This window comes from Seriola aureovittata, chromosome 3, assembly GCF_021018895.1.
Source record: "Seriola aureovittata isolate HTS-2021-v1 ecotype China chromosome 3, ASM2101889v1, whole genome shotgun sequence".
NCBI lineage: Eukaryota > Metazoa > Chordata > Actinopteri > Carangiformes > Carangidae > Seriola > Seriola aureovittata.
The window spans coordinates 9,846,079-9,866,786 of NC_079366.1; the positions used below are offsets into that span (position 1 = coordinate 9,846,079).

The 20,708-nt window shown below is 41.1% G+C and overlaps 1 protein-coding gene and 1 long non-coding RNA gene across 2 annotated transcripts; one reads left to right on the forward strand and one right to left on the reverse strand.

The window, feature by feature from the left end:
- The first annotated feature begins 4,154 nt into the window (after positions 1–4,154).
- On the forward strand, positions 4,155–13,560 carry LOC130167106 (somatostatin-like receptor F_48D10.1). Its single transcript, XM_056373095.1, has 5 exons — positions 4,155–5,562; positions 7,367–7,507; positions 7,704–7,976; positions 9,968–10,114; positions 11,258–13,560. Exons 1-5 carry the CDS (start codon positions 4,981–4,983, stop codon positions 11,489–11,491), a joined length of 1,377 nt encoding a protein of 458 aa, XP_056229070.1. The 5' UTR covers positions 4,155–4,980; the 3' UTR covers positions 11,492–13,560.
- LOC130167107 (uncharacterized) lies at positions 7,818–14,712 on the reverse strand. The gene is made up of 3 exons (XR_008827226.1): positions 14,645–14,712; positions 11,774–11,862; positions 7,818–7,954 (listed from the first exon to the last, which is right to left on the reverse strand). It is a non-coding gene; the product is annotated as an uncharacterized LOC130167107 (long non-coding RNA).
- Between the last annotated feature and the right edge of the window lie 5,996 nt (positions 14,713–20,708).

The window sequence follows — 20,708 nt, forward strand, 5'->3', positions numbered from 1 at the left end:
CCTGCTGTCTGCTCCTTCTCCTATGGACTTATTACGCTTTACTTTAAAACAGTCTTGGTGTTAGGTAGCCTGTTCCTGTCCTGTTATTTTAGCCCATAGACTGTATATAAAAATGGTTGTAGACTCCAGGTCTTAAAAGTAAAGCCAATGCGGAATTATGTTAAATCTGCATCCTATCTAGTGACCATCACGGGGCGACTCCATTGGTTGCAAAAAGAAGTCTGATTGTATCATAGACTGGTTTAGCCCTACCCCTGGTGGTGGTGATGTGTAGCACAAAACACCTGATAAAATCCCTCTCAACACCGCCACGAGTGCAGGGAACCAAAATCTTCTATTAAAAACAGAAAATATCTCATTCCAAAAAATACATACTCTACTAGCAGCTCTACAGATTGCCCAATTACTGAAAACGCCAACCCCAACAAGACCCTCAAATTTGGTATTATAAATATCAGATAATGAATATAAATGATATTATTGTTCAGCATAATCTGGATATGATTGGTTTAAGTGAAACTTGACTTAAACCAAATGTTTTCTTACCATTGAGTGAAACTTCCCTACCTGAGTATGTCAATGCCCATGTTGCTTGGCCTACTAGACAAAGTGGGGGTGATGCCTTAATCTACAAGTCTATATTACTTTTAACTCTTTTGAGGCTCGTGCACTAAACCATCTCCATCAGCTATAAATTGCTTTGTCTAGGACAACAGACTCCGACCATCTCAACTTGTGGTACTCTACAGACCACGTGACCCCTTATTCACAATTTATAGAAGAATTAAGAAGGGAGTGCAAATGTCTTCTAGCTCCAATGGCATGAGTGTGTTTTGAATTACAAGCACTCAATCTCCACTACTAGAGCAGCATATTTCTCTCGCTTAATCAGTAACAATATGCCTAATCCTATATTCCTTTAGGCAAACATATTAGAAAGCAGCTGTCTCTTCCTTTACTTCCTACTTTTAGACTTGTTCTGCAGTAAAATATATGAGATTAGATACAAAATTAGTTCCTCAACTCCAGCATTTTCTGCAGAATCATTTGAGCATCGTGCTGAATCCCAGATAATCTCTGTTTTAACAAATTCTGTGACTATATATCTGGAATCATTGTCTAAGATGGTGTGAGCTTTTTAACCTGCCTCTTCGAACCTCTAGCTAAACTTTCCAAAGGATTCTGGCCAGTTATGGGACCTACAATCCTAAATATTCTTCATTTGTCACTTGCGTCTGGCATTGTGGCCACTAGTTAAAAAACGTTTGTGGTTAAACTGCTACTTGAGACACCACACTTTGATCCAGGGTCTCTTCAGAACTGTCGACCAGTCTCTAACCTTTCATTCTTTTCAGTGCTGGAAACAGTTGTGTCTAAGCAGCTGTCAGCACACATATCTAACAGTAGTCTTTTTGAACCTTTTCAGTCTGCTGATGCTGCTGAAACTGCAGTTGCCAAAGTGGTAAATTATCATTTGCTCACTACGGATTCAGATTCTACCTGTGTACTCTTACTCAATCTCAGCTGCAGCTTTTTATACGATAGATTACTGCATAGTCCTTGACCAATTGTAAAACCAATTTGGTGTCACTTTTCAATCTATATATTTCACTTCTTGGCCAAATTATACATAGTCATGTAATTAATTTCCACTGCTACACTGATGATACTCAGCTGTATCTTACTGTCAAAGCTGGTGACCCTTCTCAAGGGTGACCCTGATCAAATTAATCATTTGTCTACTGGCAAAAGCTAAAGGTCAAAAAATGTCCTGCTCCGAATTTCCGATAAAACTGAGATGCTGGTTATTGGCTTGGCCCGACACAGACGCACAGTAAATTCGACAACTATGTAATTTCCCAGAATATGACAGCCAAGAACCACGATGTTACGTTTGATCCTTCCCTCATCTTTCATCAGCACATTAAGGAAATCACTGAGACCGTCTAATTCTGTTTTTTCTCTCTGTCTATTGCAGATGCTGAGACTCCAATCTATATCTTTGTGTCATCCAGAATGGATTATTGTAACATTTTGTTTTCAGGCCTGCCAGATAGTAGAACTAAATCGTTCGGAGGGCTACAGCTAGAAGTTTAACTAAATCCAGAATATTTGACCACATTACACAGATTTTACATTCCCTTCATTGGCTCCCTTTCCAACCTGTCTGATCTCCTTAAACTTTATATTCCATCCTATGCTCTTTGCTCTCAGAGTGCAGGGGCCCTGTCTGTCCCTGGACTTAAAAAGATGTCAGCAGGCTGCAGAGCCTTTTCCTATCGTGCCCCCTCCCTCTGGAACAACCTCCCTGCTGACATCAGACTTTCTGACTGCATTTAAATCCAAACTTAAAACTCTTGATTATTCCATTAAACCTAGGACTTCCATCATAGTCGATGGTGTCCTGCTGATGAAGTTTCTGTAAACTTTCAGAAACCACTGCATCTCTCTAACCCACTGTATATTCCCTTGAACATAGGAGCCCCCCCCCCGTCCTCTCTTTTCACTCAGGCTCTCTGTTCTGGATCATCGGCCGTTCTGTTACCTCACTCCCTCATTCCCTGGCTTCTCCCTCTCTCTGTGTTTGTTTCCTTTTCCTAGACGTGTGAATGACGTGCTTGGTTTCACATCTTGCATGTTTATATAGTCCTTTTTCTAGTTCTTCACGGTTGAGGAGGTTGTGTGTCTCAGGTCTTATCTATTGGTGGCACCTGGAAGCTGCTCCTCCCAGAACATTTTCTTCATTAATGCTTACAGTATTTGGTGCTCTATTCTGTGTATACAACATCTATTGCATGTCCATCCTGAAAGAGGAATTCCTCCTCTGTTGCTCCTCATGAAGTTTCTTCCATATTTTTCCTTGTCCGGGTGTAAAGACAGAGGGTGTTGTAATGCTGTACAGATTTTTAAGCCCATTGAGTAAAATTGTGGTTTGTGATTTATAAATAAAATTTGACTTGACTTCTCTGTCATGCCCACATGACAGACTGCTCTGATGCCCAGCCTGGTGTTTTGAATTCATGAAGTTGTAACGGACTCTGATGTGTAATACTAGCCAGTGTTAGCATGTGATACTAAACAGACACACCTTGCATAGCTGATAGAGCGGATTTCACCTGTGTGAGCACAAAATATATGGACAAGAACATTCTTAGTGAGAATGGCCTTCTGTCTGTGGCACCTTCATCTTAATCAGGGTGACACTGAGCAGTATGTGGTGAATTGACAGATGGTCTGTATCACACAGGCTGTAATAGCAGGCGCATACCCTTCAATATGATATTAACATAACATAACAATATTTTTGCACTTTAGTTTTAAACCAGAACCACTATTGCAAAAAAAACTATGATTCGAACATGACCATGGAAATATATTGTCATCGTTAGATTTCTGTATTGCTGCAAAAATAATACAAAGAACCTTAAATCATCAATCAGAAACAGCCAAGGCTACTGTATGAGGAAGAAATACTCACACATTTTACTATAATAAAAGCAGTAATACCCCAATAGAAAAATGTTCCAAGTAAAAGTTTTGCATTCAAAATCTTACGTACGAAAAAATATATGCGTAAAACTTGGCAGAATCCCCCCTTTCAGTGTGTCACATTTTATAATTAATAGTATTACATTAGCACTGGCACATTAACATGTAAGCAAGCAGCCTTTTTTTGTTTTGGATGGTTGAGGCAGATCTAGTTAAATAGCACTACATCATGATTTAGACACTGTTCACATATTTATGTATCTCAATCTGCATAGCTGTCAGATAATTGTTGGTGTAAGTTTTCCTCTACAATCTAGTGGAGTAGAAGTATATAATAGCATGAAATGAAAATACTCAAGTACTTTACTTAAGTAGCCTAAGCACCTTAAAATTGTCCTAAAATTATACAACAACAGTAAATCTGTTCTCTTCTGTACTGACTTCACCCATGATCAGACTGAAGATCCCTCGGTTCCTTGTGTCTGCTGTGTCTCATGAAGGAGTGTTATACTCTCTCTCTTTCTCTTGCTCGCCCTCCCTCTCTATCTCTTAACAAATCATATCAAAGAAACAGCAGAGCTGTGTGGGCAGAAAGTTGAAGGAGAGGCGGCGGAGCTGCTGCCGACACACTCTGCTCAGCACCACGGACAGCGATCGATCGGAAAATCGGACACAAGCTATCCATCGATATTGCTTTATTGGAAAATCAGAGGACTGAATTAACACCAGAAGTTTGGTTTGGGGGATCTGTTCATTTGAATTTGAATTCACGCAGACTTGGACTTTTTTCACTGCTCGCCAAAGTAAGTCTGCTCTTGATAAATCACGAATGTACTAAATGGATGGTTTAAAAATGTGTCGTTGCATTCGGAGTGCATTACGTTATGGCACCACATAACCTACTTAAAGGTTATAGCACATAATCAGTCATTATTACAGAGATTATAGTCAAGTAGATCTGCCGTGCGTAAAAGCAGTGGCGCTGTTCCAATCGACTCTCCCTCGGCGCACGACGGTTGACTTGTAGGCGATGTGTTTGCGGTGTCAGGCAGAAGGAGAAGGCAAATAATTTAGGGCTGTGCCAAACCCAGAGACACCGGAGAGGTGACAACGACAATACTAAAGCTCAGTACTGCGTACTGCGTAAATACTGATACGACTCCTTGCGAAAACTGCTTCAATGTTATGTTAGAATGTAGGATGAATGGCTTCACAACTTTCCTCTTTGGAGTTGGTGCACACAATCAAACTTAAATTTGAGACAAACTAAACTGTAAATCAGACACGTTAAACCACTTTTCGTCATTTTAACCGATATCCTATAGTGTGGTGGCTGCTGACTCTCTCCTCTTCCTGATCTGTTCCAAAGAAAGCATGGAAACCAACAGGGTAGAAGAGAATACTTTTTTCTAAATCCTTGGAAACAGGGGGAAACAAAATTACTTCTGGATTGTGTGGCACGATCTTCCCTATTAATTTCTGAAAACTATAATGGAGCCTCTAGACCAGACCCAATGGATTCCCCTCTCATCAGACCTCGATTCCTCCTCTGCAGCAACTCCCTCATCCTTCCTCTTTTCTTACCCCCGCCTCTTCAACATCTCCTCCAACCTGTCCACTCAGAGTGTCCCCTTTCAGGGCAGCAGCACTCTGGTGACAGCGGTCATCTCCCTCACGGTCTTCATGGTGGGTCTCACCGGCAACACTCTGGCCATCTACGTGGTGCTGCGCTACGCCAAGATGAAGACTGTCACCAACATCTACATCCTGAACCTGGCTGTGGCTGATGAGCTCTACATCATCGGGCTCCCCTTCCTCACCACACAGAATGTGCTCTCCTATTGGCCCTTTGGCTCTTTCCTGTGCCGCGTGGTCATGACTGCAGACTCTATGAACCAGTTTACGTCTATTTTCTGCCTGACGGTCATGTCCATCGATCGTTACCTGGCTGTGGTTCATCCCATCCGCAGCACCAAGTGGAGACACCCCCGCGTGGCCAAGGTGGTGAGCGCAGCTGTGTGGGCCGTGTCCTTTGTGGTGGTCCTGCCGGTGGTCATCTTCTCTGATGTCCAGGTAGAAAACCCAGTCCTGGTTAACGTTATGTCTTTGAAGGCCTATGTCCCAGTGCCAGAGGTCAAAACGTTAGATAGGACCACAAGACACAGCGAGGTGACCCCTGCAGGTCCCTCTTAAATTTACATTTAATAAGGCAACTATTCAAAGAGCCACAGTGGTGGTTCTGCATTTTAATTCATTAATGACAAATTGTCTGTATCAGTACCTACATTCATTCATTATGTCATTATATCATTTCAAAATTAATTTTTTTAAAACAGGCTTTATTATGATGAAAAAGTGCATCTTTGCCAAAACAGGTCATAAAGTAAACAAGATAAGAACTAACAACAAAAAAGATAATACATCATGTCACAAAATGAGGACATGAAGACCCACCACTCAGCTGTATGCTAAACATGAAGCTAAAGCCAGTGAGCTTATCTTAGCACAAAGATCCATAAACAGGATAGCCTGGCTGTGTTCGAAAATCATTTAGTGTTTTAAAAACCTGTCCTTACAATTGTTAGTGTAGCCAATAGTGATTTATACAGTAACCTGCTAAATGGCATAATACCACAACAAACAACCAAATTCTTGCCAAAAACAATCAGGAATGATGTTGCCGGATGAAGGCACGAGACCGAAGTGTCAGACTCTTCTCTTTAGAACTCTTAAGCTGCTCTAATCAATATTTTTGTTATTACCAATGGATAAATCATGACTAATGCGAAAGCGCTCACTTCTAGTGTCAAACCTACTCTGCAGTAACCCTTGATTTACCTTCTTTCAGCTGACTGTTTTGGATGTTCACTGTCACTGTTCTCAAAACCTATTGTCCAGTAACAGCAGGGAGCTGTTTTCAGTGGAAAAGCTCTAATAGACTCACCGTACGCTAGTTGCCCAACACCAAACAACAAATAGACAAAGCTCACGACTAGCTGTTGAACATAATGGACCATTTAGCAGCAGCTGTTTCTCTGAGAAGTTGGTGGAAACCAAAAGCAGAACTAAGAGGAGAGTGAATTGGACTTAGATTTGTTGGGTGGCCAGAAACACAACTCCAAATTAATATTAATCTTGCTCTGTGCCTGCTGGATGTGTGTGTGTTGGGTTTACAGCTGGTTGTGCTGTCCAAAAGTGGCCAAGCAAATAAATGAAAAATAATGCAGGTTTCAAACTTGAGAAGAATGTGTCTAGATGGAAAGAATGCCTTTTTCCTCTCTATAGTATTTCTTGGTATTTACGGAACTTGAAAGGCTGTGATGGAAAAAACAGGCAAGTTGTTGCTGAGATGCTAGACATGCGAACTGAGTTAAAACACGCTGTTCAGTGTCTTTTGTTCAGAAGTTTAGCAGAGGCTTTTATATGTGCATGGAAAGAAAAGTATTGCAGAAATTTCTCTAACGGCAGCAAAGATTTTGAATAGAAAAAAGGTAATAGGAAAATTCAACTTCTGACAAATGCGGCAGTTTTGTTGGTGAAGGACATTGGTTTGATAACAACAGGAGGCAAGGCAGCTGTGCTGGGTTAAAGCTAATTGTTGGTTTGACACAAACTAAACACATTAATGTCTGGAAATGTCTTCCACAATGCAAAACACGCTTCTTAAAAACCCCAAGAAGCAGATAATGTCATTTGCATTTCTCCAAACATCCTCTCTGCATAATTTATGGGCTTTGCAATTAAACTCTTCAAAGTGCAATGTTTACCTCTTGTATTCTACTCACTGTCAGACTGAGCAGATGACGATTGGATTTTTAATTTGCTGTGGTTTCCTTTAATATTTAAATTTCAATCAGTTTATTTCCTCTCTCTTTAGGAAACATTCAACTCCTGCAACATGATCTGGCCAGAGCCGAATGACGTGTGGTCGACAGCCTTCATCCTCTACACTGCCACGGTGGGCTTCTTTGGACCGCTGCTCATCATTTGCCTCTGCTACCTACTTATCGTCATCAAGGTGTGTAAGTGTGTATATGAAGCTGATTAAAAAAGCTCATGTATAAATTCATACTGTAATCTGCTTCCTCATCATGATAATTTCCATCATCCTAAACACCCTCTCCCTCATTTTCATCATCATCATCATTATCACTCTCATATTCATCCCCCTTACCATCATCATAATCAAACTATCATTGGTGTTTTCCCTGCAGGTGAAGTCCTCGGGGGCGCGGGCGGGCTTCACCAAGCGTCGCCGTTCGGAGCGTAAGGTGACGCGGATGGTGGTGGTGATCGTGGTGGTGTTTGTGCTCTGCTGGCTGCCGTTCTTCATCATCAACATGGTCAACCTGGTTGTCATCATCCCAGAGTCCAGCGTCACTGCCGGCATCTACTTCTTTGCTGTCATCCTGTCCTACGCCAACTCCTGCGCCAACCCGGTGCTCTACGGCTTCCTGTCAGACAACTTCAAACAGAGTTTCAGAAAAGTAGGTTGAATGTTGTCTGGCTATCAACTCTGTGTACAGGCAAGGCCTAAAGAAATAATTACACATTTTCAGAAATACAAGTATTTGCTTTAATCCAAGGGTTACATGAACAGATTAAAACCACTCCCACGTCTCGTCATGTGTTCAGTATGAAGCTTACAGCCAGTTAGCCTAGCTTAGCATAAAGACTGGAAACAAGGGGGAACAGCTAGCCTGACTCTGCCTGAAGGCACAGAAGTACTTGTTTAAACCTTACAAATACGTAAGTGCAAAAAACAGCAAGTTGTGGTTCTACATCGTGTGCCAGGCTGTTTCTTGGCTGCAAGCAGTGACTTAACTGAAGGTGAAGGCAAAATGTCAAAGTAAACTGCATTAGTTTGAAACACTCTCCTCTGTACTGGAAGAAGGGCATACAGTTTAGACATGGTTGCCTCTTCCATGCTTGACAGTACATTATGACATCTTAAGAACAGAATATATGCATATATTTTGAGTTTTCAGACATCTTTAAACATTATAGACAGGTGACAAATTAATGGGAAAACCAACATAAAGTGTCTTAGTAAGGTGTTGGGCCACCCTGTGCCACCAGAACAGTTTCAATGCACCTTGGCATTGATTCTACAAGACCCTGAACTCTACTGGAGGGATAAACCATTTTTCCAAAAGATATTCCCTCATTATTGTTTTGATGATGGTGAGCGCTGTCTCAAGGTCCTAAATCTCCCATAGGTGTTCAACTGGGTTGAGATCTGGTGACTTTTAAGTTCACAGCATATGATTCACATGTTTTTCAGACTCCTCATTGTCTCCTATAGATGGGGGAAGTTTTCCCTTTAATTTGACACCCGTCTGTATCTATATACAATATAGATATATTTATATTTTTTTCTACTACAAGTCAGAGGGTTGCAGAGCATCTACATATAGGACAAATGAACAGATGGTGAAATACTTCCTCTGGCAACTAGGTTCCAGTTGAGAGCAGCTGATTGAGTTTGTAAGCTCATGACTCATGTCAAAGTGTGAAAACATTTAATTTCTGCCTAGGTTCTGACTGATCACTTGATCAATAATACATCTGACAATGAGTGGTAGTGAGTAAACATGATCTACATCGCAAAAACCTCATACTTAATTTAAAAGTTAGTAAAGTTAAAGGGAGGTTTGGTTTGGGTTAATTTACTTAATTCTTACTTACTTACCTCACAAACTAAAAGATGTGTTTTTTTTCTGCAAGCATATCTATCAGTTTTCTTTTGCTCTGCTCAAATATTATAATCAGGGTCCCAAATGCCATTCCTACACTTATTACTTACAAAGCTTTGTGACTTTTTATGCATTCCAACTTTCCGAAACTGACAATCTGACATTCACACCCACTCCTCACAGCAGTTGGCCGCTCTGCAGAGTTGGTGGAGTTTCGTTTGGTTTCTCTCAAGCTCGTTTTTGTAACAACTTTTTCTGTCACTTTTCATGCGAACAACTATGTGCAAAACTATGAATTCCTTTCACGTGACTTCCACAAGACTATCTTGAACTGTATGCTGTTATCCCTTTATTTAAATGATTATCACATTTCCCTCCTCGCTATTATGACATGGCTTTTCACTCAGCCTTCTGGTGTGCCTTCCGATGTGGTCAGAGGACACGTCGCACAATCGAGTTCTTTTGAATCAAACCCCGAGCTTAAGTAGTAACCGCCTCAAATTTAAATAATCGGAATAGCACGGCTCACTTACTAAATTATCTTGCCTTGTTGTTTATTAGCCACAGTCGGCCTCTTTTTATTTTAGGTTAACTTAAAGCCACGATGTGTAGGATCTGAAAAGTCTTTACTTTGGCGCCATCTGGTGATCGTATCAAGTATTACAGTGTGGCAGACAATGCTCCACTTCTACACGAGTCGAGTCAGTAGCTACTGTTGCTTCCTGGAGATTTCTGATGTAGCTTGAAAGCATCCACAGATAGTTGTTGTTGTGGTCCTGCAGGTGCTGTGTGTGAAGAGTATGAGGTGCAAGGCCAATGGTGTAGATGATGGTGACCCCAGTGCCCCACGTACTGAGAAAACCACAGCACACGACCTTGTCCTGCTCTCCCCTCGAAACCAAGTCTACCATGATCCCCAGAGCAGCCAGGTACTCTGTCTTTATGTGTGTGTTGTTGTTGTTTTTTGGGGCAAAAATGGGAAATGAAGTGACAAGGAAAAACAAAATCATTACAGAAAAAAATGGTGTGACATCACCATGGTGTGATGAGACACACACACACACACACACACACACACACACACACACACACACACACACACACACACACACACACACACACACACACACACACACACACACACACACACACACACACACACACACTCCAACTCTCTGCATCACCAATGAGTCCGATGCATCAGCTTTGGCAGCCGAACACATCTGAATTAATCAACAGGCAGGTGTGTGTGTGTGTGTGTGTGTGTGTGTGTGTGTGTGTGTGTGTGTGTGTGTGTGTGTGTGTGTGTGTGTGTGTGTGTGTGTGTGTGTGTGTGTGTGTAGGTGTGTGTGTGTAGCAGCTAATTGAAGAAGGATGGTAGATTAATGCTGCTGTGGAGGCAATGATTAGGAAAAACTCTGAATGCGGGAGTGCAAGATTATGAGATTATTAGTTCTGTGTGAGTTTGAGTGTGTGTGTGTCTGTGTCTGCGTTAGAAACAGGAGGGTGGTCAGGGAATGAAAAAGCTTTGACTCAGTCTTTGCAGCATGGGGGCTTCATAGTGTCCAATTAGATAACTTGTACAAAAGCAGCGAGGTGCATTAGACTGACAGAGCAGCTCTGATGAGACTCTCCCACGGCCCCTTCAGCTGGATCAAGGTTATCCAAACTATCAAAACTTCCTCGGTAAGTCACAGAGAATATGTTAGAGTCCAAATGCTCAATTATTCATGTATGGATCTGCTGGTTATTCTCAGAATTTATGTAAGTTCAAGTCATATCTCTTCATCTTCATGTGAAGAGAAATGCAATGAGAGGCAAATTACTATTAACTCGCATTTGTATTTTAAACCTGGGTTTTAACAGCAAGTGCATTTAATTGTACAGGTCAGAGAATTGTAAATTATTTACTGAAAAGGTAAATAGTAAGTCTGGTATCAGTGAAATAAAATTACACTGGATTACATTCATTCGTACTTTTAACCTCGCCTCTCTCTTGCTTCAATATATTGCTTTTGATGCTTCCTCCCTCTGCTCTCCTATGATTCTGGCTCTCTTCTTCCTCTATGAAGATTTCTCCTCAGGCTCCAGACTCGCCTGCCTCGCACACAGCAGCAGACCTGCACCGCTTCAGCCCTACCTATCAATCTCCCTCCACTTGTCCAGGGATCGGATCCACCACTACCACGATAACCTCCACAGCAGCCTCCGTGGTAACCAACATTGTAACCCCTGCTGAACCTCCCACCACCACTGCCCTGACTACGCCCGCCTCATCAGCCACCATAGCTCCACAGGAACACTAGCCAATAAACTCTGGATGTCAGGTGTTTTAGGAAATGAAAAGAGGAGCTGAGGAGGAAAAAAAACGTGATGATGTGAGACTATAGAGGAGGGAACACAGTTGGATTAGCTGATGAAAAATGGAAAACACTGATGCTTCTCAGCAGTAACAATGTAAAAATGCATATATCGGGCTATTTCCTGATACAAACATGCACACTCATTCTAAATGCATTGCAGCATTGATGGGCCATATCAGTGAAACAACCTGATGAATATTTTTCATGCCTCGATGTATGAATTACCTGTATGAATCACCAAGCCCTGGGTTTCTCTCCATCCAGCCATCTGACATAAGTGCCTTTTCAGCCACTCTCAGCAATCACCACGACTCCTAAAGACACACAAACATTCACACCTTACTTCTCTCACTTCCTGTTAGTGTGTCAGATAACATGTAAGAATGTATTAACTTTAAGGAACCAAAAATGCCATCAAGGACATATTTAAAGCCAGCGGAGAAGACTTCCCGCAGGTACCTGATATCTTTATTTTGGTAAACTGGGCATTACAGGGTTCTTTTATTATAGACATACATGATTCAGGCTGGAAAGATGAAGGTATTTTTAGATAAAAATCTTGGCCTACTACAGCTTGAATGAAACTGCTAAACAGCACAATGCACTAATTCAGTATCAAGTTTTTTTCTGTGTTAAAAGTGCATTTTTCTGTTTCAAGCTCCCACTCACTGCTGTTCACTTTACTCAAATGGGCGTATTGTGATCAATGAACTTGACATCTGTACCGCTTTGTGGAAACAGTCCGCTGTAATCCTTGTGGGTTATTGTTTGTATTTGGTAAAAAATAGCTTGCTTGCTGTTTGTCAGCTTCTCAGTCACAGGAAATGTGACTCTGCGCCTGCTCAGTGACCTTCTGCAAACATGTAGCCAGCTCTGAAAACAAAACCTCTGACCTCTTTGTATATACGCCTCTTACTTTGTGTCTTTATAAACTTGTGTGTCATGTAGGTGTGTGTGTGTGTACATGTACATTTGTGGCATATGTACAGAATATGTGTATATGTTTTTCTCTGCAGAAGCCGTGATGCTGCTAAATCCAGGGTTTACAGCAGCACGTATTGTTGCAAGTGTTACTGTATGAGCGGCATGTTTATTGTATAGTAGATGCTATTTCTGATCAGACTGGCAGCACATTATCAGCTCTCACAGCCTCTGTTAGTTTTGGCCTTTGAACTGCTTGTATTGCAACCGTGTCAGCCCTTGAGATTTTATTATCAAAGATCCTGTGTTGTGACAGGATGGAGAGGATTATACCACAGGCACAGAAAATACTTGTTTCTGAATGTTTGGGAGGTACCTTTAAAATCATATAACAGGACACCTCAGATATATTTCTGGTCAGTCATACTGAGCAACACAGGCAACTATAGAAACAGTATTTCTGCTTTATGCTACGTCACCTTTTAACACTGACAAGTGAAACAGACCTAAACAAAGACTAAAAACTATAAACCCACATTAAATTCATGGCAATCTGAGCACAGCTTCTCCTTTTGTGGTACAGTGAGTGACGGAGCAGAAAAACACATTCGTATGTTATTTTTGTATTTTAGTGAACCTAAAGCATTTCAGTAGTAACGCTTATGTTTCTATTTTCTGGTCTCCATATTCTCACCACACAACCAGTCCCTTTATAAAACCAGTCATTGTGATTAAGGCTATTCAGTAAAAGCTAATTAGAATCAAACAATGTGTTTATTGTAGTAGAACATACTGTAATAAAGTGAGTATGAGTTCAGGTTATACTTTTTTCAGCCACTTGTCATATGTGTAGAGAAAGAAAAACTCATCAGCGGCACGAGGAAGCTGACCAGGTGAATATAATGAGTGGAGGCGATGTCAGCGAAACGAATGGAAGCTGTCAAAAAAAAAAAAACAAGGCTTTTAATAATAAAGGCTTTTTCGTGCAAATACAGAGACTATGTTGTATACTTTACTAGATTATTTATAGTTGTTCAGATGCTTCAGTGCTGTATGTTTGTTGGGTTATATTGGAATAAAATGGTGTGATCATAAACCAAACATTTCTGCTTGCTGTTGTCACACAAACACACCCCGACAGCCGCGAACTGTCACTGTCATTCTGTAGAAATTTATAGAAACATGAGCAGTCTGCACTTTTAAGAAGGCTGAGCGACAGACAGTGCCAGCTCTGTATCCTCTGTGAGGAACGCTTCCTCCGAGCTGCGGTCAGACGATGATATAACCATGATGATATAACCTCATTTCTTTAACTCACATGTCAACAGTCCTGTCATGTCTCGCTATATGAAGCAATTTACATGCATAGCAGCCAGTCACATTACTAGACAGGGATTCAGGTGTGTGATGCAAACAATGAGAAGTAAAACTATTGATTGACTGATTCACACATACATAAGTGCGTACAGATAATAGCTACAGTTATAAACAAAGACAAAAACAGACTCAATTAAACTCTCCCATAATTGTTGGAAAAATCCCTCCAAAACCATTTTATGTTTAAACGCCCTGAAAAAATAATTTCTCAATTAGCTTGTTAGTGGGGGTCCCGCATGAACACCATTTTCCTGCCAAAGTTATGACACTTTCTTACTTATATTAATTGAGAGATTTCTGTATTGTATAGTGTGTGTTTTTTTTTCTCTCTCTCCTCTTGTCATGTTGGTTTGAAGTGTGCAGGGCTTAGTATGAAAGCGGTGATGTCATCTACTTACAGTTACCAATCAGGATTTAGCAACACATGATTTGATGACAGTTGGAGGGTTGGTGTGTCCTTGTGTTGTCAATGAAATCTTATCAAACCACCACACCTGCACAGTCCTGATGAAAAAGATTAACTGAGTGTTTGTGTGGTCAACTCTAAATAATAACTTCAGTTCCGACTGCTGTTGATTTAGTCATGATTATCCAACAGACGAAGTTCTCAGGGGCTAAGCAGCACGGGAGTGTACGTAGCTCCCAAATATCACATTGTGTTTAGAGCTTCATAACTCCGCCATGGTTTGAGCTAGAGACGTGCCGTTTTTTTTCAACTTAATCTAGAAAATCAACGCTTTCCATGTGAGTCACTTCGGTCTACAAACTGCTACGAAAAGTTACGAAAGATAGTCTTACCGTTTGCCTGAGGCATTGCCGATTTCTTTCTCTAAGTTTATGATCGATTCTCATCCGCCATCTTTGCTAGTGACGTCTAGAGGTATGTCACTGAATTTGACACTCCTATTGGCTCCGGTGGGTGCTGTCACAGCCAATCAGCGTCTGATTCAGAGGCTTGGCTGTCAGCTGCTTGTATACCCAAACTAATTGAAAGCAATATACTCTGAGCTCAAAGTGAGGAGAAGTTGGTGTAAGTTTATTGTAGAGACAAAAAAAAAGACAGAAAGATATGGCCAGCAAGAGTCACCTGATCCAGCCTGCTGCCCAGCTTACATTGCAACCTTACCTGATGCCTGTCCCTGCAGGTGGTGGGCCCAAAGGAAGGTGGCTCCATGTCATTTCTTTGGGCTGTGACCCCACTGCACTGCATGGGCCAAGGCCCAATCACCAGATGCACACCAGCGGGCTCCCCTCCCAGGTCTGGCTCCAGGAGGATGCCCCAGTTTCCCTTATCTGGGATAGATGACACCGTCTTGAAAATTGCCTTCCATCTGGTCGCTATTTGGCCTCTCCCCTGCAACCAATTTTCCTTTACCAGTCGATCTTCGTTCTGACCCTTGCCTATGGTCATGAGCTTTGGGTAGTGACCAAAGGAACAAGATCAAAGATACAAAATTTTGAAATGAGCTACCTCTGCAGGGCGGCTAGGCTCATATAGAGCCAAATCTCAACCTAGGTTATCAGGAAGAACCCATTGAAAGCTGGAGGAGGGAGATAGAGGGGGAGAGTGACATACCACAATCCAAGTTGCATATAGGAATGTATAATAATAATGATAACAATAAGGATAATAATAGTTGTAGTAGCAGGTGTTGAGCAGGATCAGGGGGTGGTATGCTTGCAGTCACAGATCCAGACTCTAGCTCCGGAGGCAGAAATACCTGCATAAAGTGACAGGAGGAGAGAGCGGAGGGATGAGAAAGCACAAAACTACAGGAGAGAGAAAATTGGTATGTGTTGCACCCACATTTTAACTTTAGTCATCAATAATTTAACTCAGAGGAGAGAAACGGCAGAAATCATATCCTTATACTGTGTCATTATCTGACTCTGTGTGTCCTTGTGTGTGTCTTCTTTCCCAGAAAGGTCTTTAGAGACGGCCCATCTCTGTAATGACCACGGACTGGATGTCAGGTTGACTCTCCCTCATTGCTTATGTAGCCTCACACACACTAACACAGGCAATGTACACAATGTTAATAGTATAATGTAATAAATGATACATTATTTCATGAAATAATTCATAGCATTTCATCCTCTTAGGACTGACATCATAGACGTGCATGCGTGTACTTTCTGAGCAGAACATGGTTTTTTATCTTTGTACGGGTCCTTATCTTAAACACACAGCTTTGAGGAGAAAGAGATGTAGGGAAAGCATGCAGCGGGCCACTGTCTTTATTCATAAACCTATATTTTGTGCATCATCAAGCAGATGCATGAAGTACCTATGCTGGGAAGGTTTCCATCTTGGTTAATTAGTCTGCATACATTTACATGAAATTTGGTGGACACACTGGCCCTTGACCATGGAATAATTCATAAGATTGTGGTGGTCACCTCGGCCCAGCAAGGGACATGTAGTGAGAAGTGATGCAGAATGTCTTTCATGACTTTGTGTTTGTTTCATATACAGTATGTCTTTGTGGTCTTGAATCAATGAGTGAGCTTCTGGCGACAGAATATTAACCCATGGACAGATTATGAGACAATGGTGACGCTGGGAAAAATGAAAAAGGCCATCACACTCCTCCTGCACAGTTCCAGAGGTCACACGTTATTTACCTTCAGGGAGTTTACACAGTTTTTTGAACATTTCACTAATCTTTCTCAAACATTGTAATGTTCAACAACATATATACAAACATTCAGTAAATAATTATTCAACCATTTCATTCATCTCTGTTGAACATTTAAATGCTTTACTAATGTTCAACATTGCATATGCAAATATTCAACCAACAGTTAATGAACCATTTCATGGTTAGGGTGAGGGTTAGCGAAACAGTTCAGTCATTTGAAATACTCTACAAGCCTCTCTGTAGGCAGACTACCAAATAAAGTGTTACTGAGCCAAATCCCCAGAACCGAAAGAGTAGTTTTGTGTTGTTTAGATGCTTTTTGTGTTGGTTTTGCGTCTCTGTTTAATACTCTTGCCTCTGTTTGTAGTCGATCTATGTCTCTTGTTATCGTTTTGCGTCTCTTTGTGGTTTAATTTTGCCCCTTTCTGGTATTGCATTTGTGGTTGATTTGCATCTTTTTGTTGTCAGTTGTCATTTAATTAACTTCCCAGCAAGTGATGATAACACTCACTTCAAACAAAGGCTGTGATTCCCAGATCTTTTGGGCCCCTGTGCCTGCGCCCATTAGCACTGTTCAGTAATCCATCCATGATGTATCTCTCAACCAAGGACAGTATCAGAGGCCAGTTGTATTACTGAAATCTTATTTATTTATTTTAAAGTTGAATGTAAAATTCTGTGTATAGGCTCCTAACACTTGAAACAGGGAAAAGAAACGACGACCTGTCTTTTCAAATGTTAAATTATCTGTGGTCTTGAAGTGTTTACAACAAAATTATTTGGCGAGTACCACTTTTAAATTTTGTATTGAGTCATAATCCTGCCCGAGACTGAAATGATTCTTTTGAGAGTTTAACATTGATCTTTTGTGTTCCTTCCAGACTGCAACACAGTGACTAATTATAAACTCCTCCTGCTGATCATCAACACAATTAACACTTCAGACACACTTTAGAGATTGTTCTTACTCACATTAATTATGGCAGATCCCCACCCACACAAACCAAACCAGTTCTTATTACATTGTGATACATTTACATCTGAAAGTACTTCACAAATACTAACTGATGAATCCTACTCATCACCAAGCTTCCAGTTCAAATAACTCACATTTGCACCCGGCCATCAGTTCAATGTCTGTGTTCCTTCTGTGTAAGATTATGATTGACATAAAAGATACGTCAGTCAAGTGACCATCAAAGCTTGTTATATGCTCCCCTCCAGAAAGCTTTCTCTTTGGATTAAGACATGAAGTTAATCACCTGGGGTTTGACTGTCACTCAGTGTATCTGTCTACAGACTCACTGGCTAACTGCCTGAGTGACAGACGATGCCCCACGGACATTATCCTATGGAGGAGCAAAGGAAAAAGGCTGAAGGAGAGAATTAAGAGATTATAGAGAAAGCAGGAAATATATAAATGTAGATAATGACTTGCAAATTTACCTTTTAAGGTTAATGTCCTTGTGTGTAGAATAGGGATCGCATCTTTCAAATGATTTGACACTGCCACTGGGGAGCACCAAAGACGGATATTTTCAATTCATAACAGGCTGAAAAAAACAGAAATCAATATTTTATAATAATAACATTAGTCTTAGAAACGTGGAGCTTCAAAATAGTTTCCAATCCTCTGTCAGTTAAAACCATATAATTTCAGTAATAGACAGCATTCAAATATAACAGTTGCATCAACAAACAGGTGATACTACGAGATGTGACATATCGAAAGTTTATTGTGACACATAATTAAACATTGTCCATAAATATTGAACTCACTACAAGGTCCATAGTTGTTTCAGAGCTTTCGATCATACGACATGAGCTTCATCAACAGATGGAGTTGTCCTGTTGTCATGGAACTGGACCGTTCCAGCAAGTGTTGAACAACTTGTACCAGGTGAAGAAAAAACAGGGTGAGCGAGGCAGAATTTTGTTATTGTGTGAGACAATGTGGCATTTCACCATTCTCTCCCAATCACAATACAACCCATTTCTTTTTCCTTTCACTTTACTCTCCATTCCTCAACTTCACACAGGAATTCCTTTTCCTTATGGAGGTGAAAAGTTTATGACCGCCGGCCACATGATCGGAGTTCTCTCTTGGACACAATGAATGCTGGATGTCTGCATGTACAGTACCTGCAGAAGATTGCAAAGGATGGATCAGACCGCCAGATGTATTAAAGAGAGGACAAAAGGTGTGATATGGATGAGAACACGTGGCCAAATGAAGGAAACGGAGCTGAGACAAACGCTGGTTTATGTCTATATCTATGGCTGTTCCTGTACATGTCTGTATAGTGTATACAGTATATATGGCTTTGTGTCTCATTGAATAGCAGAATCATATTGCAGCATTTCTGATTTAGTACTCTGACATACAGTGTAAGGTAGCACAATCCATGCAATAAAAACATGACATTTTAGTTGTATTGGAATCTTGGTTTATGCCAAATGAATGAATAAATAAATACTGGCACTGGCACATATTGTGATGGTACATGTTAGAGTTGATCTTGAAATATGGATGAAGTGTTGATGTGAGGTTAACTGTTGTGCTGACTGATCTGCAAGAACGAGAACTGTGTGAAAAGTGAGCTGAAGTATAGTATGAAAGGAAGTAAGTATAGATATGTGAGTTAGCAATTGTAGAAAAAAAAACAACTTAATAGCACGGCAAAAAGAGATATCACAATGTATTTCCATAATGACACACCCCATCCACAGGATAAAATTGGACTAACAGTCACCTAAACAGAATCTAATCACTGTTGTTGCTGATAAACATTATCTCACCGATGTCAGTCTGGGTTGCTTCTCTTGTCTCATCAATATCTCAAACAAAGCAGGGCCAATTTGTAGACTCCCGCCATGAGTTGTTTTGTGGGCTGGGCTCGCTTGACCTTTGGCTCTGCTTTTATAAACAAACAAGCTTAGACACCCACACATGCATGCAGGCACAGGCATGCACACCAAGCAGGAGAGGCAGGTCACACACTGGACGACTCCTCCTCATATAGTAACCCTGATACTTTTGTACCTGTTACTGTGCTCCTTGAGGCTGCCTGTAGACATGTGGTGACCAACAGAGAGAGAAACACAGACATGCACACACACGCACTCACACACACGCACGCACACACACACACACACGCAGCACACTCACCTGCACGAGAAATGAGAAACACAGGCAGCCAGGTGCAGCTTGCATGTGCGTCTGTATCTAGCCAGTATTATGGATGCTTTGGCAGCCACAGTCATTCGTGTTTGTTCTGCTCCTGATTTTAACTCTCCATTTACTCCTCCTTTTATGTTTTCAATTGAGTCATATTATTTGGAAGGTTCTGCTCTGTCATCTCCCGATTCACACACTTACTGCATCTCTTTCCATCTCTACCTTTCTCCTCTCCTTTATTCTCTCAGTTCAAAGCTTTGCCAATTTTCCAACCCACATTTATCAGCTTGTCTTACACTATTTGCTTTTCCTTTCTCCATTTCCTGCGGTCTCCACCTCTTCACTTGGCCGTGTTATTCATGCAGTTCACTTCTCCTGACACTAAAAGAATAATCATGAAGATATACTGTGTGCAGCGAGTTGCACAAAGGGAGTATGCAGTTGTCAGAGAGGAGACAGAGGGCAGGGAATATGCTCCAGTCATCTCCTGTGGCCTCATTTCTCCTTTCTTCATGTTTGCTGACTGACAGAACACATCCCTTTGTAGTCTTCCTCTACAGATGATAGTGTCCACCTCCCTGCCAATCAATAAACTAGTCATCTTCTTTCTGACCTGTGACGGTAGAGCCGCTATTGAGCCAATCAGTGTAATTTTAAAACTGCTCGGCTACAATGATGAGCTGTGTGATTTTCTCAAGATTTATTGATGTCCAATCAGTGGTTTCAGAGATAATGATTGCCTGTCATGGTCAGATGAAAAAAACCATCAATAAAGCACCAACTGGATTAATAAGTAAAATGCTGAGGCGACCCTGATATGAGATTTTGTCAAACTGATATCACATATGATGGACAAACTGCAATCCTGACAGGCAGCCCTCACTCTCATTTTTTTGTGAACACCCAGGCAGCAACCGCTTAGGCTGAAAAACATGTTTACAGCTGATAGGAAAAAATAATCTCTATAACTGATTTCCCTCGTCATGACAACTGTACGGGGGGTGAATATTAATATAAGTCACCTGTTGATATTTTATTCATT